The sequence below is a fragment of the Euprymna scolopes genome, chromosome 29 (assembly GCF_053919585.1).
Source record: "Euprymna scolopes isolate OS-2025 chromosome 29, ASM5391958v1, whole genome shotgun sequence".
In the NCBI taxonomy this organism is placed as follows: domain Eukaryota; kingdom Metazoa; phylum Mollusca; class Cephalopoda; order Sepiida; family Sepiolidae; genus Euprymna; species Euprymna scolopes.
The window spans coordinates 88,280,875-88,302,926 of record NC_136510.1 but is presented as its reverse complement, the minus strand read 5'-3'; the positions used below and the strand labels follow the sequence as shown (position 1 = coordinate 88,302,926).

At 33.6% G+C, this 22,052-nt stretch overlaps 1 protein-coding gene across 2 annotated transcripts in view; it reads right to left on the bottom strand.

Annotated features, from left to right (window-relative positions):
• Window positions 1–22,052, bottom strand: part of LOC145252780 (uncharacterized) — a 190,717-nt gene that overhangs the window by 92,024 nt on the left and 76,641 nt on the right. The window contains exon 1 of one of the 2 annotated variants that reach the window (XM_080112711.1): window positions 6,785–7,093. The exons of the other annotated variant lie outside the window; for it this stretch is intronic. Within the exon in view, the coding sequence (XP_079968837.1) occupies window positions 6,785–7,022 (238 nt within the window). The 5' untranslated portion in view covers window positions 7,023–7,093. Of the gene's footprint in view, window positions 1–6,784; window positions 7,094–22,052 lie in introns of those variants that run through there. 2 annotated transcript variants of the gene reach the window in all.

The window sequence follows — 22,052 nt, the reverse complement described above, 5'->3', positions numbered from 1 at the left end:
GCGTTATTCTTAGACAAGACTTAACTAAGATCACTCCCAAACTTATACACTAAAATTCTGTGAATTTTAAAGAATATCTGTTCGGCCGTTTCGGAGGAACTCACTCACACAAAGTTGCATCTATATAACTGTAGAGATATAAATATACATCATTTCATTGTTATTAGCGTATGTATCTTAAACGTATTGTGAAAAAAGTTTTACTGTTGTTCATTCTTGGCGAGAATCTGGAGGTGGTTAGAACAAACCTGAAATCATTAAGCACAAAACACTTGTACTTTTTTAGCTTCGTGTACATCATTCGTTTTGTATACATTTTTCACGGTGTAATACAATATACATATGGTATATTATGTAAATTGCATGCATTACATTTTATTATATACTAGCGAGGGGTACCCGGCGTTGCCCGGGTGTTTTTCAGGGTATGTGAAAAAAACCCGAAGCGTTGACGACGCGCAGTTGGAAAATAGTAAAGTGTTTTTAAAAAAACAGGTGCGCGTTTTTGATTGACGTGACGGCGATAGGTATTCAGCAGTTATTTTGTGCGGGACAGTTTTGAATAAATCGGTTTGTTTGTTTTTAAAAACCCGCTCCCTGTTTATTAGGAGGAGCGAAATGAAAGCTACAGTCCGATATGACGAAATCGACATTGAACAAACGTTACTTTAGCTCTCTTGAGACAACTGGCTTTCAGCCTGTGATTAGAGTCGAGTTTCGCTTTTTTTATACAGAAAACCGAATGTAACGCGTGCCGATGCTGCGGGAAATGTGGAATAATTAACGTTTGAAAGTCAATAAAATTAAATAGACAGGCGAGCTCCGTGGGTAACTCTGAGATATTACAATTTATAGATGATATAAAAAGTTTTAAGTTGTGAAGCGAGCAAGCGCTTCTTTGAAAGAAGCCTTTCGTGGACATCAAGGAAAAGCGTACATACATACACACACACATATTTTCGCTTTATATATATATATATATATATATATATATATTATATATATATATTAGTAATTTATAAAATACATATGGTGATTAAGCTACACTGAATATTCCGCATTTCATCCACTCTAGGACTCTTCAGGCTTATGTGCGAATTCTGTGGTTGTTTATCGTTTTTATATGCTCCTATTCTATTGAGATTTTAGTTAGCCAATCGGCTTTCTAGTATCCACCTCGCCCTTCCTATCAGCCAATGAGCATGCATTTATCGGACAAAGGCCTATTTGGCCTCTGGTTGACCTGTTACTTTGTGTGTGCTCTATTTAGTTTCTTGATCTGTTTTAAAACTAGGTTAGTGTTTTTTATGTTAGTTTATATATAAATATATATATGTGTACATACATATATATACATACATACATATATGTATGATCGTTTATGTATATTCATGTTTATTCAAATTTTAAACTAATATTTATTAACTATTTTAAACTAATACGCCGAATGTGATAGCAAGCAAATTTCTTCCTAAAGAATGAAAACGTAAACAAAAAAGAATCCTATGGTTTCAAAACCCTTAAAAATGCGAAAACAGTAGACCTTTTGATAAACTTTGAAAATGACCTTTTAAACGTAATTAAAAACTTAGAATTCCACAATCAACCTAACAATTTCCAACGGAAACTACACAAAATCGTTAGAAACATAAACAACTCTAATAAAATCTTTGTAAAGCAGATAAAACTAGAACCTTTTATAAAATAGATAAGCAAGAATATAACAAACTAATCACAGAAAACATTACAAAAAACTACAAAAAACTAGACACAAACAAATGCGACTACATAGATATAATAAATACTGAAAGTAAACAAATTACCGATAAATTAAAAATTAGCGATAAAGTTGGCAAATTGAAACCTAGAGAGGCATACATTCTGCTTAAAGACCACAAATGGGACTTTAATAATAATCCCAGCACCCGCCTGATAAACCCAACTAAACCAGAAATAGGTAGAATTAGCAAAACAATACTTTCTAGAGTAAACAAACAAATCAAATAAGACCTAGAATTAAACCAGTGGGCAAATACTGCCGAAGCAATCACCTGGTTTAAAAATATAGAAAACAAAGATAAATGTACGTTTATACAGTTTGACATCATAGACTTTTATCCCTCGATATCCGAAGAACTTTTTAACATTGCCCTAGAATTTGCTGAGGCATACACTGATATATCCTCGGAAGAAATCAACATCATTAAAAAATGTAGAAAATCAGTTCTAATAAATAACAATAACCAATGGATAAGAACTAAAATGAAAAATTTGTTTAATTTGGCGATGGGTGCCAGGGATTCTGCAGAGGCATCAGATCTTGTGGGATTATTCTTTCTATATACCCTAACAAGCATATTTGATACTACGGATATCGGCCTATATAGAGATGACTGACTAGCTATAATAAAAAAAACTCCAACAAAGTCAAGGGAGATAACTTTAAGAAAATCATACACAAGGAAATGAAAAAATTAGGCCTAAAAGCAGACGTATCAGCTAACAAAAATAACAAACTTCCTGGACGTCACGTTAAATTTAGATAAAAACACATGAACCCTACTTAAAAGATAACGCTACTCCAATATATGTAAACCCTAAGTCCAATCACCCACCATCAATTATAAAACAGATTCTTAATTCGATCGTAAGTAGACTCAGTAATAACTCAAGTGATGAAAATGCATTTAACAGGTCAACCAATATCTACAAAACAGCCCTAAAAAATAGTGGATACAAAAATATCGATATCAAATATAAGCAACAAAACACCAATAACTATAATAAAATTAAAAATAGAAGAAAAAGAACTATAATTTAGTATACGGCCCCATACAATCAAATGTTAAAAACAAAACTTGGCAAGAAATTTCTAGATCTTATTGAAAAACACTTTCCCCGCAACCAACCCCTTACACAAAATTTTCAATAAAAATACCTTAAAGTTATTCTACAGTTGTTGCGAAAATTTAGAGATGATAATTAACGCACATAACAAAATATTAAATAAAAACAATGTAAACAACAACAAAATAAACAATAAAAAAAGTAGACACCATGACAAAAATAAAACTAACACTACCAGAAAATAATAATAAACCAAACCCGGACAAGAACAACCATACCATAAATAAAAATACTAATAACGAACAAGATAAATGCAACTGTAGACATCGCACACTTTGCCCACTTCAAAATAAATGTCTAACCAAAAGCGTAGTTTACCAGACCACAATATTTGCGAAAGAAAACCCGAAGAAATATTACGTAGGTATGACTTCCTTAGATTTCAAAACCCGATATACTATGACCACAAAAGTACATTCAACAATAAAAAACACCGTATGAAAACAACGTTAGCGAATAAATACTGGGAACTCAAGGAAAGCGGACATTCGCCGGTAGTCGAATGGAAAATAATAAGACAAGCTACCATGTGTAGGGACCTAGACGACCCATGTAGATTATGCCTTCATGAAAAATTTGCTATCCTGTACTTTAAAGAACCCCAACATCTATTAAACTGTAGAAGAGAAATAGCAAACAACTGTGTTCACAAGATAAAATTTACTCTAGGATAGCAATACAAAATAGTTTTAAAACTAACAAAAACAATAGAAAATAAACAAATAAATAAATTAAATAAACATGAATATACATAAACGATCACACATATGTATGTATATATATGTGCATATATGTATGTACACATATATATTTATATATAAACTAACATTAAAAAAAAAACAAAAAAAACACTAACCTAGTTGAAAACAGATCAAGAAACTAAATAGAGCACACACAAAGGAACTGGTCAACCAGAGGCCAAATAGGCCTTTGTCCGATAAATGCATGCTCATTGGCTGATAGGAAGGGCGAGGTGGATACTAGAAAGCTGATTGGCTAACTAAAATCTCAATAGAAGAGGAGCATATAAAACGATAAACAACCACAGAATTTGCACATAAGCCTGAAGAGTCCTAGAGTGGATGAAACGCGGAATATTCAGTGTAGCTTAATCGCCATATATATTTCATAACTTACTAACTAGCTCTACCTACGTATTGAGCACTTTTGAAGTAAATACTTTAAGTTTACGCATAAATCTATACTTTTGTATATTAATTTTATGTGAGTAAATTAAGTAGTTTATATATATATATATATATATATATATATATATATATATAAAGGGGATTAAAACAACAGTTCGAAGAGCAGAGTATATTTTAATATATTAGTAAATTAATACAATTAAAATAAAACAGTGCTCGTTGCAATACAGACATAATAACCCCACCCAATATTTTTGCTGATGAGGAGACTTTGTTTCAAAATATTATATGATAAAATTATTGTCCAAGACTTATTGTCTATCTCAATAAAAACATCGTTTCCGAAACGATCGTACAATTTATTGATTTGTTTGTTCTTCCTCATGAAACCGATTTTTTATTTTTAATTATAAATTATCAATCATCTTATATATATATATATATATATATATATATATATATATATATATATATTAGTCGTCCCTGAACAGGTCATTGCTATGTTCATTTCATTTGTTTAGTTTCGTTTTCATGCTAACAACTCACTATCTATCGAGGCCGAAGGACGATTGGTTGGTTGTTTTTGTTTTACGGCATGTCAACCCTTTTCAGGTTATTTAATGCCGAATCTGGTGATTTTAAAGAAAAATATTTTTTAATAGAATATATTTGTTTTTTGCAAGTCAGTTTCTATTTAACCCATAGTTGGGACCCTAACAGGTACTACCACTCCGGGTCAGAGTGGACCTGGGAGCAATGGCAATTAAAGGGTGGCTCCACACTCCCCAAAGCCCACAAGCTGGGGCCTCACCACTGGATATAGTTTAAGGTGCCCAAGGACGACTCGAGAAGAAAAGTCAATGGTATTGCCAATTGAATGATGAACAATACTAAAACAGGATTGGAAACGATGGATGAAATATACTGGACTTGAAAACAACTGTTGTAGCCAGCAAAGAAACAAACCCATGATATTATGTTCTGTAGATGAGCAGTTAAAATAATTGCATCATTAAATAGTTTGAATTCAAAAATCAGTCCTGAAAGATAAAATTCAGAAATATTAGGTAGTTCATAAACGAAGGTTTCACACCATGCCAGTGTTGACGGTCCTATGTTAACAGATTAATTATTTACCATTTTATCCTATTTCTTCATTCTCATTTCATGTCTAAATGTCATTAAGCCAGTTTTTTTTTATATTCGCATTTTGTATATTTCCTGCCCTTCTCTTCTGATGAGAAGCATTTAGCTTCGAAATGCCATCGCATAAAGAGTTTTTTCTTAATTTTCCCTTTAACTTTTTAGTTCTGATGATATAAAAGTTATAACTTTTATTCCTCATCTTTCATTTAACATTGTTTGCTCCTCTTAATCGTGTTGAGCTTTTTTATTTTGACAAGTTTTGCTTTGTTAAATATTTACTTTTTGATTACTTAGTTGTATATACAATGTTTCTGAGTTTTTGAGATGAGGACTGATTATTCCTGTTATTAGGATTCTTTGGACTAATGTTCTCATCTTGAGTGTTATTTTGACAACGTTTCATGAATCTCGAACTCAAGAATTGGCACAAAATTTTGTATTGAACTCTTTATCTAATCCACAGAGGTTGCATGCTCTTGTTCCGTCAGACATATCAGTAGACTGAACTTTCAGCCTCCAGAAGTTTAACTTTTACAACTGAATTTAATCAAATACTCTGGCCATTGTGCCATGGGTCCTTGTGGACAGTTTTAGGAGCCTAAAACTTATTTTATTTCTAGATGTACAATTTTACTACTTACATATCACACACACACACACGTCTTGGAAGTTTCTTTAAAACCTTTCAAACTATTTTTTAAAAATGTCATCCGTTGGAAAATTATTTTGTCAGTAAGCCAATCAATTTCCTGCATCGCTGGATAGTTTTACTTACATGAACAAACAATAATAACAATGTTTTTAAAGGGATCATCAGCTGTTTATAATGAAACTGTTTCGGGGATTTAAAAAGAACACAGTATATTAAATCATAGCTCCCCAGCAGTGTTGATCAAACACCACCTCCCTCAATATATATATAAGAAATATTGGAAACATCAAATGTTTTTTTTTTAATCTATAAAGATGATTATCTCAGTACTGGTATAACCTTTTCGACTGTTTACATAAAGATTCGAAAGCTGTAGCGGTTATTCAATCAGAAGGCGAAAAAACAGACAAGTTGTAAATTGATTAAATTGTAAATTAACGATTGTCAAGAATTTCCAAAAGAAAAAAAATGCGTGAAAGAAACCAACAAATAGTCAACAAATACCCATTAAAAAAGGCAATGAAAGTAAGGCCACTCGAAAATAAGGGTTAATGTAAAGTGGTAGTTTAGTAATCGTTAAATGGTATAAGTTGGGTAGAATGTGATTAAGAAGATGGTTCAAGAAGAACTTGTTTACATTAGACTTGAAAGCTACGATATTATAGTCGGCTGGAAGCAAGCCAGCGGAACAGTGTTCCACATGTGGGCAGTTCTAGGAACCAAGCTTTGTTCATGAAATCTGTGTTTAGATTTAGGTACAGATAGAGAGTGGGATGAATTATTGATAGTGGTTGTAGTTAGTCGAGTGTAGTTTAGTTTGTGAAAGTCCAACAGGTTACTAGAAAATATTGAGTAGCAAAAACTAGGTTAATTTTAACAAAATATTACATAAATGTGCATGTTAATTGCATTCAAAATAAGCCAAGCTTACCATATGCCATAAGAGTACGGAAACAATGCGACCAATCTAACGTTGAACGTTGGAATGATAGGAAAGCGCTTTCCAGGATGAAGAGCGCAAACGATTTATTTATTTTTAAAGTTCCGTCTCTTCCAGACAACAAGAACCAAGGTTGGGTTGAAAAGGATGCGATGTATGGAAAGTGAAAAATCCAGACACTAAGTGTAGTCAAGGGAAACGGATCAAGGATACTGAAAATGACAAACATCGGAAGAGAGGGAGGGGGAACAAAAAAAAAACAGGATTATACGCTGGCGTCCACATCGATGGAATCGCAAAAGCGTGCACTTGTGTAGATTTTATGCGCGTGTATGTGTGCAAATATCCGTGCGTATGAGGATTAAAGTATGTGCACGTGTGCGTGCGTAAGAAGGTATATAAATATGTAGGTGTTTGAAACCGGATTAAAATAGTTTAAAAGTTTTAGAAATAAGAAATTCGCTTTCTGCAATGTTTACTAAAAAGGAAGTAAGGAAATGAAACGGGAAACGACAGAATTACTGGACAGGAAAGAGACATTCGAGTGCAATCACACACGTCTTTGTGTTTGTGTGTGTATATATATATATATATATATATATATATATATATATAGGGTGACCCCCCCCCCCCAAAAAAAAAGAAAAGCTAAATGGAGGCCATCTAGAACATATGTTGTAGAACGGAGAAAAAAAGGCCAATGTGATGTTTTGAATATAATAAACTAGTTATGACCAAAGTTTCATTTCATTCGGACAAAACACTAAGAAACGAGGCCTAATTAGAGTTGGGGCCGGGGTTTTTTTTTTTTTGTTTTTTTGGTCACCCTGTATATGCAGATTTCGTATTTATTATTATTATAGAGTCAATTCTTCATCGGTTATTATTATATTGTACCCAAAATATAATACAGGGTAATCCCCCCCCCTAAAAAAACCGGGCCCCAACTCTAATTAGGCCCCGTTTCTTAGTGTTTTGTCCGAATGAAATGAAACTTTGGTCATAACTAGTTTATTATATTCAAAAGATCACATCAAAACACTACGGTCTTTAGCCTTTTTTTTCTCCGTTCTACAACATATGTTCTAGATGGCCTCCATTTAGCTTTTCTTTTTTTTGGGGGGGGGGGTCACCCTATATATATATATATATATATGGTATTTTTAGAAGGCTAGAACAATGCAGGAATGTACAGTCATTGTGTGAAGATAAATTAATATATGAATAAATACATTTTTTTTCTTTTTTATTTATTATATATATAATTTTTTTAATAATATATTTATTTATCTACCTGAATTTTAACTGTGGGTGGTATTTAATTCCAAAGGTCCTTTCGGGTAATAACCCATCGTTAGTGGAAAAATGAATCCTCTCTCTAGGATGTAAATTGCAAAATGGCTGTTTTATTTAGATTTAAATCCAAACGCTCAAAGATTAATGTCGTTAAATGTTCAGGGGAAATAATTCTCTTATGTATTTTAAATTAAAACGGTCAAAGATTAATTAATTCATTCAGTTATGTTCAAGGGAGGTAATTCATTTTTAACTTGTCTACAGGCTTTCTGTTCAGGGGAAGTAATCCATGTTCTATTATGTGCTTATAAACTGTCATTGTTTAAATTATTTTTATATTTTTTTGGCTCTCCCATATATGTGGAGGGGGCAAAGAGAAGTAGAGAAATTCTTTTAAAGGAGACTTATAGGGATAATGCAACGCTTAACAATTGAGTAGCTTATAAAAGAGGAAGAATAAAGGAATGACAGCATATCCTAATGTAGAATAAATATACCCTTTATACCTAGTGTAGAAAATGTGTAAGGAAAATCCTTTAAAAGTACTGCGCCCTCTGTAGATGTATAATGTTGCAGCAACGTAAAGCAATTCAATAACCAGTAAACACCGGTTCTGCACGGAATCCAACTAGCTAGGTACCTAGACGGACGCGAACGGTTACTCAGAACGAACCCAACAATCGGTTACTCAGAACGGTCCCAACAACGGTAAGATATGCTCACACCCACATGGCACGAGAAGCAACAGCAACACGATTCCCGATCAAGTCAATCATCGCCCTCCCAACGTCTTTCAATCACCCGCTTTTATGGCAGTTGCAGGCCGGCTAAATTTGCATATTGCGAGAATTCATGTGACTTTGCGAGATATCATCCTTTACAAAAGACGGCGGCCGCCATCTTGATCTTTCTTTCTCTATTTTTGGTCGGCGACGCCGAGCCGGCCCCGAGGTAAGTCTTTCCTTTTTGTCCGTCTCTCTTACGCACCCACACAACACACAAACACGCGGGCGCTTGTCTCCTGGATGCACATTACACCTAGGTATTTCGAAGCTAAATGATTCTCCTCAGAAGAGGAGACAAGGTGCTAGGTAACATATTAGAAATGTGACGTTTAGTGAGAAATACATTAGGAGCGAAATAAACAGGGTAAGAGAGGGAAAGGGTAAAACATTGAAAATGTGGAGAGAGGGAGATAGGCGAACTACAGTAATTAATATGATAAAGGAAGAAAATTGTGGATATCACATAGTGGATACAAATGGTATGTAATGTGGTTAATGGTTTGCCATGGTAGGTTATGGTGTATATAACAATCACACTGACACTGGTTCTTGTTAGCAACAATGAGTTCGGTCAGTACCCGATGGGTGACCATTTGGGAATATTAGACGCTGTATGTATTGCGTCGGAACATAGAAATTTCCAGGTTAGTATCTGGAGGCATGTTTAAAACCACTGAGAGATGCATTCTGAGTCTAAGATATGCATCTAGGAATAAAGAAATTGATGTAAAACCAGAGGTCTACTGTCTGCTCTGTGGCAATCATTTGCACCGACCGAGTTTAGCAGCGATTCCAAAATCATGTGTGGATTTCGGACAACTTAGTTGTATGAACCTCATACATCAAAAGTCGACGGGAGGGTCCATCTATAATATAAATCTCACCTGTCTGTTTAAATGTATGTATGTCTGCCTAAAACTTTCGACAGAGGCAACAGATTTTCCCACGATTGGTATCGTTTTGAAGCTCGACCCTCCGGACGGCAGTTATCGAAAAAAAATTGCTTGAAAACATTAATTCCTTCACCCTCAACTCGGCACTTTTCCCCGGCCAATATTTTCAAAAGTCAACCTCTTAATTAAAACCTTTGTCACTTCTGGTTTGGCGATGGATGCAAGACATCACTTTTCTTTTTCATATTCTTTTCCTCCTTCATGGTACGGGTTAGAGCCTGCCTGCCTACTACCACTTTTTTTTTTTTTTTTTTTTGCTCAACACACCTCTAAACACACAGGCAACGCCAGGAACCCAGGCTAGTATATATATAAGTTATGAAAATATGACAATTAAACTATACAGAATCTTCTGCATTTCATCCCCTGTAAGGAATCGTCAGGCTAAAATGGATGGAATTTGTGTTACCTGGTATGTTTATATATCCATATGGTCTTTAGCTAGCTAACCATCAGACTCATTTTTATTGTCACCCACGAGTTGAAGTTTCCATTAACCAATGGTCAAACTTCATTCAGACAAAAGTTTGGCTGGCTTCTACTTCCTATTCTATTGTTTTGTATGAGGTGATGTGCCACTTTGTGAATATGTTGAATTATTAATCGGTTTTAACGTTGTCCTGATCTCTGTAATACATGGAATATTTAAAATTTTTCTAAATACCCATTTTTTTTTTTTTCATAGGAGCCACCACTTTTCAAGGCCTGGATTCCACTCGAAGATAAGGGTCCTATCCCACAAGCTGACACATTAGGGTCTGTACCAGAGTTTCATAAAAAAAAAAAAAAGAATTGTTTTTCCTGAATTACAGAAATTCACCAAAATTCAGGAATTCACTCTTTCTCGGGTGTTATCTTTGTTCATCTATGTCCTGTCACAACAGGACAGGCACCCCCATTTAGTAGACCAGAACCCTTACATTCCATTCATAAAAATGCACGAACTTGAACAAGCAAAAAATCTTATCAACGGTACATGTTTCTTACGGCTCATAGAATTATTGACGCTATATTAATCTGACCAGGACGGCAATCGACCACTATTATTCCATTTCCCTTTCCCAGGGAAGATTTAAGTTCAAAACTCATCTCCCTCAGGTTTCTCACTGAAAAAAAAAAAAAAAAAACTGACTGCCACTTTCTCCTACTTCACTGTGACATCACAAGATTTCGTCTTACATCTCTAGTCATATAAAAAGAAATTGATTTCTGGTGACCATCCAGAAGGGAACGGAAGTATTTTATTTGGCAGTTTAAAATTTTGAATGGAAAACAAAGGAAGTAATTTATAGAGTGGGAGGAGGGCAAATACAACAAGCTGCTCATGTGTGGTTCCTCTCTGCTGCTGCATGTGAGATGATGCCACAAAAAAATAGTGAAGAAATGATGAATGTGAGAAGTGCAAAGGGCCAACGCTGCCTTCACATTTTCGTCAAAGTTTCAGAAAAATCTAATGGATGGAGCAAAAGTTATGGGGTAAAAAGTGTCATTTTCTTTTTTTTGCAATTTTGGGGCATTTGTGACCCCTTTTGAGCCCTGGGAATGTCGAATCCCAGTGAAAATGGACAAACGGTGCAGTTTCATGCCTTAAGACATGTATATTTGAATTCAGCACCATGGAAAACCACTATATGGACATACATATCAAGTTTTTGAGTACTAAATTTATATTAAGAACAACGGCCTCCACATTTTGGCAAAGTTTCAGGAAAATCTAATGGATGGATCAAACGCTATGGGGGGGGGGAAAGTGTCATTTTTGGGCCATTTTGGGGGCATTTTTTACCTGTTTGGGCCCCTAGAGACGCCGAATCCCAGTGTAAAATGGATAACGGTGCAGTTTCAGGCCTTAACACATGTATATTTGAGTTGACCACCATGAATATCAACTATATAGTCAGACATATCAAGTTTTTGTTGAGAAATATGAAAAAGGGCCACAAAAAAGGGCGTTTTTAGCACTAAAAGTTCCCGGAGACGCAAACCAGAATTTTGCCAGGGTCACCCATGCTGGATTTATATTAAGAACAATGAGCTCCACATTTTCACCAAGTTTCAGAAAAATCTAATGGATGGATAAAAAATTATGGGTCAAAACGTGTCATTTTTTACTATTTTGGGGCACTTTTGACCTCTTGAGCCCCTAAAAACATAGATCCCTCTCCGAAAAATCAGGGGACCAATAAATATTGGAAAAAGGAGACTCAATATTTGAAAATATTTAGAGCTCATGATATGACAAATAATGAATGGGAGTCTTTTTACCACTTTACTGCAGTTTCATGGTCTATCTAATCTCTGCAAGTATTTTAAACTGTCCCTGACCGGTATTATACATTTGAATACGAATTAAAAATTGAGATTGGTGCCACACCTTAGATTAGTAAAGTTTTTTTCCTCCTCGATGTAAGCGTTTGAATCTAAATCCTTAACTTTAGAAAACCAGTACAACATAGAATTTTGAGAAATTAACAAACCTTCATTTGTTTAAAATCGGCTAAGTTTCAGAAAATATAACCTCATCATTGGGAATAAATCAATTTTTTTTCTTGCTGTATGTTGTCACTAGAAAAGTAAAATTCATGTGATCTTGAACTGCAATATTTTCAAGTGTTTTAAATTAGGAGGAAAGAAATTTAATTTTAAATTCAGGCTCACGTTTACATCCAAAAGAAAAAAAAATAAGAAAAAAAAAAATCACTAATTCATTTCACGTAAGCCACGCGTCCTTCCAGCTTCTGAACATTTGAAAAAAAAAAAAAAAAAAAAGTCGCAGTCGAAGACCATTCTAATAACATGCCATGAGGGGAAAAAAAAAAAAAAAAAAAAAAAAAAAAAAATTATTCTATTTATGACGATGGCTTAACATCGCTGAAACTTGGTTGATTTTATTTCAGCAAAATTTCAGAGTTCAACAAGATGCAGCTAAAGGGCAGAGGTTGCATCGGATGAAGTAAAAAAAAACCCATCTAAGATGATATTAATAGTTGGAATAATTCAAATGCAAAGTTATTAATCTTCGTCTTATTCTAATATACACCCCTCTTAGTCTAATGGTATTGGCTTTCTAAACTTACAAAGTTCGATTTAAAGTTTAAATTTGTATCTAGATCTATAACAGTTTAGAAACATTAAAACATTTCCAAAAATTGGATAGACTATGAAACTGCAGTAAAGTGTTAAGACAAAATGATTTGGACTCATCCAAAAATATTAGCTTTTTACTTGTACTATTTTAATTTTTACCGATGTTTTTTTAGCGCCATTACTAAGATGATAAATGTAAGGTTAATAAAAGTTGTACCATCATACAGTTGAATAAATGATGTTGATATGATTGCAAGGAGTGGATAGAGCAAGTTTGAGGAAATGCTATTATCAGTGTTGACCAAGGGAAGAGTATATCAGGATATGTACACGGTGTGGAAATATGTGGAAGTGAATCTTGGCCAGTAAGGGTTGAGGATAGGTGTTGCATAGGAAGAGATATGAAAATTATACGAGTCTTATAAACAGGCCTAGATCTGAAGACCCCAGAGGAAGAAAAAAAATTGGGATAGCATAGGGATATGTGTGCAGAAGAGGAGACTTCGTTGAGTTGGTTACGTTGAAAAAAAAAAAAAAAAAAAAAAAAAAAATGGGAGGAAAGTTCTTGGGTTAGTAGACGTAGAACAGTTGAAGCGAAGCTCACGGAAAGGATAGAAGTGATACTGATACACTCAAGAGAAAGATGGATAAATAAAGACCTGTACAGAGATAGGTTAGTTAAGAAGTCAACTTCTAAAAGCAGTCCAACACATGCCAGCATGCAAAACAGACGTTTAACTGTATATGATGAAGAGTAATTTACACATTTGTGTACAGTGTGATGCATGGGAGTGAAACCTGATCAGAAAGGGTTGAGGATATGCGTTGCATGGAGAGAAATGATACGAGAATCACGATGGATGTGTAATGAGAGTCATAAAGACAGACTTAGATCTGAAGACCTTAGAGGAAGATTAAACTGGACAGTATAGATATGTGTGTGCAGAACAGAAGACTTTGATGGTATGGTCACATTGAATCGATGAGAATTCTTGGATTAGTAGATGTAGAACAGTTAAGGTAGCAGGGTCAGTTCACAAGTGAAGGCCAAGGAAAACATGGACAGTGATAAGAATGGATTTGAGAGAAAGAGGAATAAATAATGACTTGGCCAGAGATAGGTTCATTTGAAAGTCAATTTCTAAAAGCCGTCCAACACATGCCAGACGTTAAACTGAATATGATTCATACAAAGTGTGGAATCATGATGCGATAACTTCAGAATTTATAATGGAACGATTCTCTTGTTATATTTTCTTCATTCACACTGCTTTCAAAATGGCAATGTCACTTTGTAAATAACCCCCCCCCCTCCCCAGCCACCACTAATTTCCTTCTCTTTCCTTTTTTTTCAAAAAGGTTCAAAAATAGAAAGATGCTGAAATAATTCCGGAAATTAGTCAAGATCCGAAATATTAAGACAGGAAGGAAGCAAATGCTGTCATAAGTGTGCCCCTATTTTTTTTTTTTTTTTTTTTTTTTTTTTTTCGTAGAAACAAAACAAGATGGCTCCAGCTTTCAGGAAGAAAAACGAATGCAGCCGCCATTAAAAAAAAAAAAAAAAAAAAAAAAAATGGCTGTACGAGAAATGTTTACAGTGCTATTTTATATTAAAACTTTTGTCAAATTTTTTTCCTTACGAAAAAGGAAAATTTTACATTTTTAACAATATCCGACAAGAGAGTTAAAAATAAATAAACAAATGTTACCAAAGGCAAGATAAATTACTTTTTTACCTACTTGGATAAGAGTTTGTGTTTTTAGTTATTTTCATTTTTTGTTTAAAGCATTTTTAATTCAATAGAAAAAATACGGTCAAATCTTAAATTAGAAAATAATGGCAGCCTCATGACAGTCACGTGAAAGTCAAAAATTAAAAATTCTTTTTTTCTTTTTTTTTAAAACCCTTTTTTAGCCCTTTATTTCCGTAAAATATCAGAGTTCAACAAGATGTAGCTAAAGGTCATAGGTCGCATCGGATGAACTAAAAACATCCAAGATTAGTAGGCCTGCGAAACGATTGTGAAAAATGAACCGCATGTTTCCGTGACGTCAGATTTGTGTTAACTATACGAACTATGGAAAACAGAATGATTTTAATGATTTTTTAAAACCTTTGCTTATCTTCTTCAAACTGCAATTAATAATTAATCTTCGATATAATTTTGTTAGGTTTTAAGATTTACAGTTTAACGATTAATAATATTATAAACAATATGGCCGAAAAATCAAGTTGTTGTTTTTTAAAACGAAATTACATTTATTAAAATCCATTATTTCTGAGTAACTTTTTTTTCCAGAAAGATAAAACCCTGAATTTTATTATATAGAAAACAGAATGTAAAACTTTTTCTATTTTTAATTAAATTTTAAATGTTAAATTTTCCCAAAAAATTAATTGACATTTTTTGTCTTTCACAAAAAACGTACATAAATATTTTTTTAAAAAGGGTTTTGAAATAATTTATTTGTTGTCTAACTAAGATTTAGGATGATTTTCTATGAGAATATGCAAAAATATTATAATATAAGTACCTGGATTTCAAATAATTCCACTTATTCATATAGGCAACCAGTTACTTCGCGTCGATCTAGAGTTTAGATCGACATTGTTTACGTTTGTATTCGATAAAAAGCAAACTATGGAAGACCAAACAGGCCAAAAAAAACTTATTTTTCAGTAACGAAAATTTCAATGTATTATTAACGCTGAGGCTGACCAGTACCAGATGAGTGACCATTTGTATGAGTTTGGTTTTTAATGTGTATGTGTGTGGGGGTCAGGCTCCCCAAAATGGGGGAGGGGAAATTTAAAGCAGAATAAAAAAAAAATATTTCACGCGTTTGGTCCACCGTAGTCGAAAGGCGGCAAACGTTTTCAAACTGGATCGAAAAAATGCTATTTTTAACACAAAGGGCACAATATTTATCGATTTTTTTTTTTTTATCGATTCTTCAAAGCATGCCCTGTTTAATAATGGTCATGTATTATTCGGCTCGCTAAAAAAAAAAAAAAAAATGTTAATTTATTTATCAAAGATTTTAAAATGGCTTTTTTCGTATAAATATTAAAAAAATTTTTTTTTTGTTTTGCTTAACTTAAATTAATTATTTTAACATATTCACCGAATTTCACACTTCAAAACTCAAAAGCGGGATAATTAAACACAATCGAAGTTCTGATATTCAGACGTCAAAATAAGGTATGGAAACAATTTTTTATTGTAATGTATTGGAAAATTCAAAAATGGCGCCCGACTTACTCTTTAACACAGTAAGTTTGGGAAAAGGTGTTATAAATAATAAACTAGACAAAATACTATTAAAAACCCGCCGAATATATGTCAACCTATGTCACGGTAACATATATTGGGCGAGTTTCTAACAGTATTATGTCTAGTTTTATATTTATAGCACCTTTTCCCAAACTTTCCGTGTTAAAGAAAGAGTCGGGTGCCATTTTGAATTTTCCAATATATCGGTAAACACAGTATGTTTTTTCGAGCTAAATAAACATGTTACATTAAATAAAAACACTGAAAACATATCCAGTTAGGTAGAAAAGTAACTTATCTTGCCTTTGATAACATTTATTTGTTATATATTTGTTTTTTGACAACTTTTTCGAATCTGTGTACAGTAATACAAACCCCAAAGTTTTCATCTTATCCTAATACAGTACAATTTGAACAAACTTCGGGTTTGTATTACTGTACACACAGATTCGAAAAGTTGTCAAAAAACAAATATATAACAAATAAATGTTATCAAAGGCAAGATAAGTTACTTTTCTACCAAACTGGATATAATTTTCGTGTTTTTATTCAATGTCACATGTTTATTCAGTTCGAAAAGCATACAGTGTTTACCGATGTAGTGGAAATTCAAAATGGCGCCCGACTCTCTTTAACACGGTAAGTTCGGGGAAAGGTGTTATAAATAATAAACTAGACAAAATACTGTTAGAAATTCACTCAATATATGTTACCGTGACAGACTGACATATTCGGTGGTTTTTTAATAGTATTTTGTCTAGTTTATTATTTATAACACCTTTTCACAAACTTACCGTGTTAAAGAAAGAGCCGGGCGCCATTTTGAATTTTCTAATACATCGCTAAACACTGCATGTTTTTCGAGCTGAATAAACATGTTGCATTGAATAAAAACAAAAAATATATCCAATTTGGTAGAAAAGTAACTTATCTTACCTTCGATAACATTTATTTGTTATATATTTGTTTTTTGACAACCTTTTCGAATCTATGTGTACAGTAATACAAACCCCAAACTTCATTGTTGAGTAAAAGTGAAAAAAAAAATCCATTTTCAATTTCTATCTTTCTCAAATGCAACTTCCATCTTCATTTTCTTTTTTTTAATCTAAGTAAGATACTTTGAACTAGGAAAGACTCTTCAAAATTGAAACAAGAAAACACTGAAAAAGTTAATCCCCTTCCTATTTTATTCTTGAAACGAATCATGAAGCCGGTTGAATAAAAATAAATAATCTTGACAGAAGATAGAAACGATCATTTTGAGGTTTTGGCGGTCGGTTGAGAAAAGGATTAATATTTTAAGAGGATAATCCATAATTCTATTGCCATTTTATTTAACTCCCTTAAGCATATTAGACATTTAAAAAGGGATTATTTCGATTACTTGTTCATCTTATTAAAAATACAAAAGAATCAATTTTTTTTTTCATTTGAACCATTTAAAGCTGGAAGCACCGAAACCTTGCACTAGAGTCATAAAAGTTAGGAGTTAGAAAAATGCCCTTACTGTGCAGCAGTAGGGATTGAAAAAAAAAAAAATCGTTCTTTTTTGTTTTGCTTTAAATGAAATCACTCCATACAAGGCATGAAGCCACTTGCTGTAAAGAGCCAAAATACGATGGTCATTCCAAAAGTAAAACTACCTATTTTTTTTTTTTTTTTTTCCAAAGATTGAAGAGCTAAAAAGACGGGAGTGGTACCATTAAAACGAAAGGTCTTGTATTCCAGAACTTATTTTTCTACATAATCACCACTATCAATGCACTTTTGCCAACGATAAACAATGGCTGTGCATAAACGTCCAGAGTGTGCTTCGTCATAAAAGGGTTGTTCCAAAAGTAAAGCCTTTTTTTTAAGTTGAAGAGTTATGAAGACGGGGGTGGTACAATTAAAACGAGATCTTTTGTACTACAGAATTTATTTTTCTACATGGTCACCACCATTCTCAATGCACTTGCCAGAAATTCAATGACATATCCCTTCTGATGCACGTCCATGACAGTCAGGATCTTTTTCTTAGAGTCTTACACCGTCAATATCTGCAATATCCCAGAAAATATCCTAACATCAACATAAGAATGTACAAAACCCAAATACTATGTGCTTCCTTTAAAAAGTAAATATAAACTTGTCGCTAACCAAAAACATTTTGCAAGTAGACAAAACCCGAAGACAGTAAACCAACTCAAACAAATATATCATTAAAAAATTACAAACTTAACCATACTACTAAAAAATCTTGCATTTGGTAATAATTATTTGTATATTTTTTTTCCTCAAAATTTTTGCTGTTAACTATACTACACAATGGCAAAAATTTAATTTGTCATCCTTCAGAGGGCTGGAAAAAGTCCTAAAAATTAGCAAAATATTGCACCTTCCCATAAATATCTAAGAAAGTATGCCGATCAGATTTTCTCAAATCCTATCAAACCTGTGATAGATTCAAGTCATAGTGATTGCAAGGGGAGATAATTGTTAATGTTGTGTGAATAAATGTGTAGACGTTCTCAATTTCTGATCCAGTCTATTAAGCACTAGAATGAAAACTGGTTTAATCATAAGTTTGTATTTAAGAGGTGTCAGCATAAGAACCCATAAAACGCACGCGCGTACATATGTGTGTGTGTGTGTGTGTATATATATATATATATATATATATATATATATATATATGTGTGTGTGACCTTAGTACACTTTTCTTTTGGCATTTTATATGAACAGGTTGAAGGGGAGTATGGATTTCAAAAGGGTTTCGATGTATTTCACTTTTTTTCCTAAGTGCTTGGGCATAAATATTCTAAGAGCTCTTAGATAGAAACCTATGATTAGATCAGTTTTTATTTTCATGTTTCGATATAAATAGAAGCGAATACGATCATTTTTTGTTAATAGGTTTTGCGTAAACTTTTACTTCCAATTTTGTCTTTTTTTTTTTTTATTAAATGCTGGAATCAGATAACGGCAATATTTTACAGAATATTTAACAAAACTAGAGATTGAAGCTCAGTCGAGCACCTCCCATATTAGAATCATGATAGAGTAGAGAAATTTCCTTTCGTTCTGTCAACCTTGACCAGGTACAAGTCTGAAGTAATTCATAACTGGGTGACTGAATGAAAGCAAACTATCTCTCATGGGTAAAATAAAATGTTCCATTCTAAATTCTATACAGATTTCCAGGTTTTACAAGATACATTTAAAGAAAGTTGGTAATTACTGTGATTTAAAAATTTGGTACAAATCTGTTCTCTCAGCAGCCTGTAGTGTCCGGTGCAAACAAAAATAATGTAGAAAAAGAAAAACAAATGGTTGCTGTTTCTCTTTAAATGCTGGTGATCTTGTCATCTGATATGCAAATAAGAGTTTTTTTTTTTTGTTTTTTGTTTATTTACATAGGAATCACCACTTATTAAGTCCCAGAGACCACTCGAGGATAAGGATTAGCGAGTTTGCAGTAGTCAATGGGGCAATACCATAGTAATCTTTAGTAGTGGAAATTTGGTAAAGTGGATTACTTAAGGGGACAGCTCTTCAAGAATTTGTTTACATTGGACTTGAAGACGACCAAATTGTAGTCAGCTGGAAAGCAGGGAAACAGTTCCACAGGTGTGCAGTTCTAACAAGCTTTGGTCATGGAATCTACGTTTAGGTTTAAGCACAGATAAAGAGTGGGGGAAATTATTGATAGTGGTTTCAGCTAGACAAGTGTTTTCATGAAAGTTTGGCGAGGGGGGGGATCATAGATTGGAGCTCAGACGAGCATTTGCCATGAAAATAGCGATAAAGCAGAGATAGGCTGGCAACGTCTCTTCTGTGGGAAGGGAAAGAGGTTGCAGGGAAGGGAAAAGGGCGCTCCCCCACCCCCCAGATGCTTCCGTTTTAAATATAAAAAAGCCGGATTCTCCAGAGACTGATTCAATTTGGAGTTGGATGCTGGAGTAGCAAGTCTTCACAGCAGCGTGTTGTATTTTCCGGGGTTAAATGCAAGTTGGAAGTGCAGCATAGTTAACACTTGATCATTAAATCTCAGTTACCTCGGCCAAAACGTTCTGAGAACAACATCCAAGATTAGAATGGTGGTGACGTTGGCCAGGTGGTTAACAACACTTTCTGAAAACATAGTTGTGCCAAGTTCGAATCCAGTCTGTTTCGCAGAAACACTTTCAAACTAACACTTGACCTTGTGTCTAACTTGCTAAAGAGCAAGTAAACAAGCTGAGTATGTGAAGGTCCTCCTCCACAAGTAAAAAGTTTACACTTCACCATGACTAATGTTTGTGCAACATTTCAAAAGAATCCAAAGGTGTTGTTATTGAGAAAATTGCGAACAAATAAACAAACGAACGATTTGGAGGCAAATTTATCTCTATAATGCCCTCGGGGGGGGGGGGGCAACCAGAGTTATATTAGAAAATCTGTTCTGGCAAAAATTTACTTTCACCATGACTAACGTTTGCGCAAAATTTAAAATAAAAAATATCCAACGGCGTGGTTATTGAGAAAAGTGCAAACAAACGAACAAATGGGAGTGAATTACTAGGTCCAATCCCTCCTTTCGAGGGACCAATAAGCTAGCATCCAAGATGAGAGCAGTAGTCAGAATAATCTAAATTATCAATCCTCATCTAAAAAATTTTTGAAACAGTACAGAATGTCTCCTGTGATAATGGGGCTGCACAAGACTAAAGAGAGCACCACTAGATTTCGAAGTCTGTTTTGCAAAACAAGTGCTCAGAGCAGTACCTCCTCAGATGTGACAGCAGTACTCCATCTTAGGATGTAGTTTACTTATATAGCCAACTCTCACATTCTATCTGTCCCCTAAAAAATTACACACAAAGACTGCAAGATGCCAATTTCATACTGACGGGCCAAGCTATTTGCCCTAGCTAAAAGCAAATCAGTCTAGTATATAATTATTTACTATAATAATTATTAAATACCTACAGACACTAGTGTTTCATCCTTTCGGGAATCATCAGTGCAGGATGTCGCGATTAACACCAGTCGATAGATTCGAACCTGGCAACAAAAGCCATCCCTGGCTTCATTAGCAAAGACCTAATCCATTCGGCTACCGTTAACTGCAGAAAATATTGTTGAAATTTAAACATTTTATTTTTTTTAAGATGCTTTTAACGTCTGTCATAGTGATCTAATCATTATATGATGATCTGCACAGAAGAGCTAAATTGACTGACTTTATTTCAACTGAAAGTACTCAACAATAAGAAACTAGTTTCTTAAAGGGCTGACATAATTATTTACTATAATTATTATTGAATACCTACAGATCTTTCGGGCATCATCAGATTATATATATATATATATATATATATATATATATATATATATTTTCAGTTGATATAAAGGCGGTACTCTAGCTTGCATGTGCAGATCATATGATTAGATCACTTTGACAGACGTTAAAAACATTTATAAATAAAGGTTTAAAATCAACGATATTTCTCGTGGTTGACGGTGGCCGAATAGATTTAGTTCTTGCTAGTGGAGTCAGAGATAGCTTTGTTGCCGAGTTGGAATCTCTTGACTGGCGTTAATCATGACACCCTGCACTGATGATTCCCAAAACGATGGAACACTAGTGTCTGTAGGTATTTAAATTTTATATATATATATATATATATATATATATATATATATATATATATATATATGGGGTATTTTTAGAGGCAGCGAACTTTGAATTAAAATTACATAAAAACTTATACAAATGTGCGGTTTAAGATTCATTTATAGCATTTAATATTTAAATATAATTTGGGATATATGAACCCCTGCTATTAATGCGTGTATGGTATAATTTAGGTCCAATTTTCAAACTCTACATATTAAA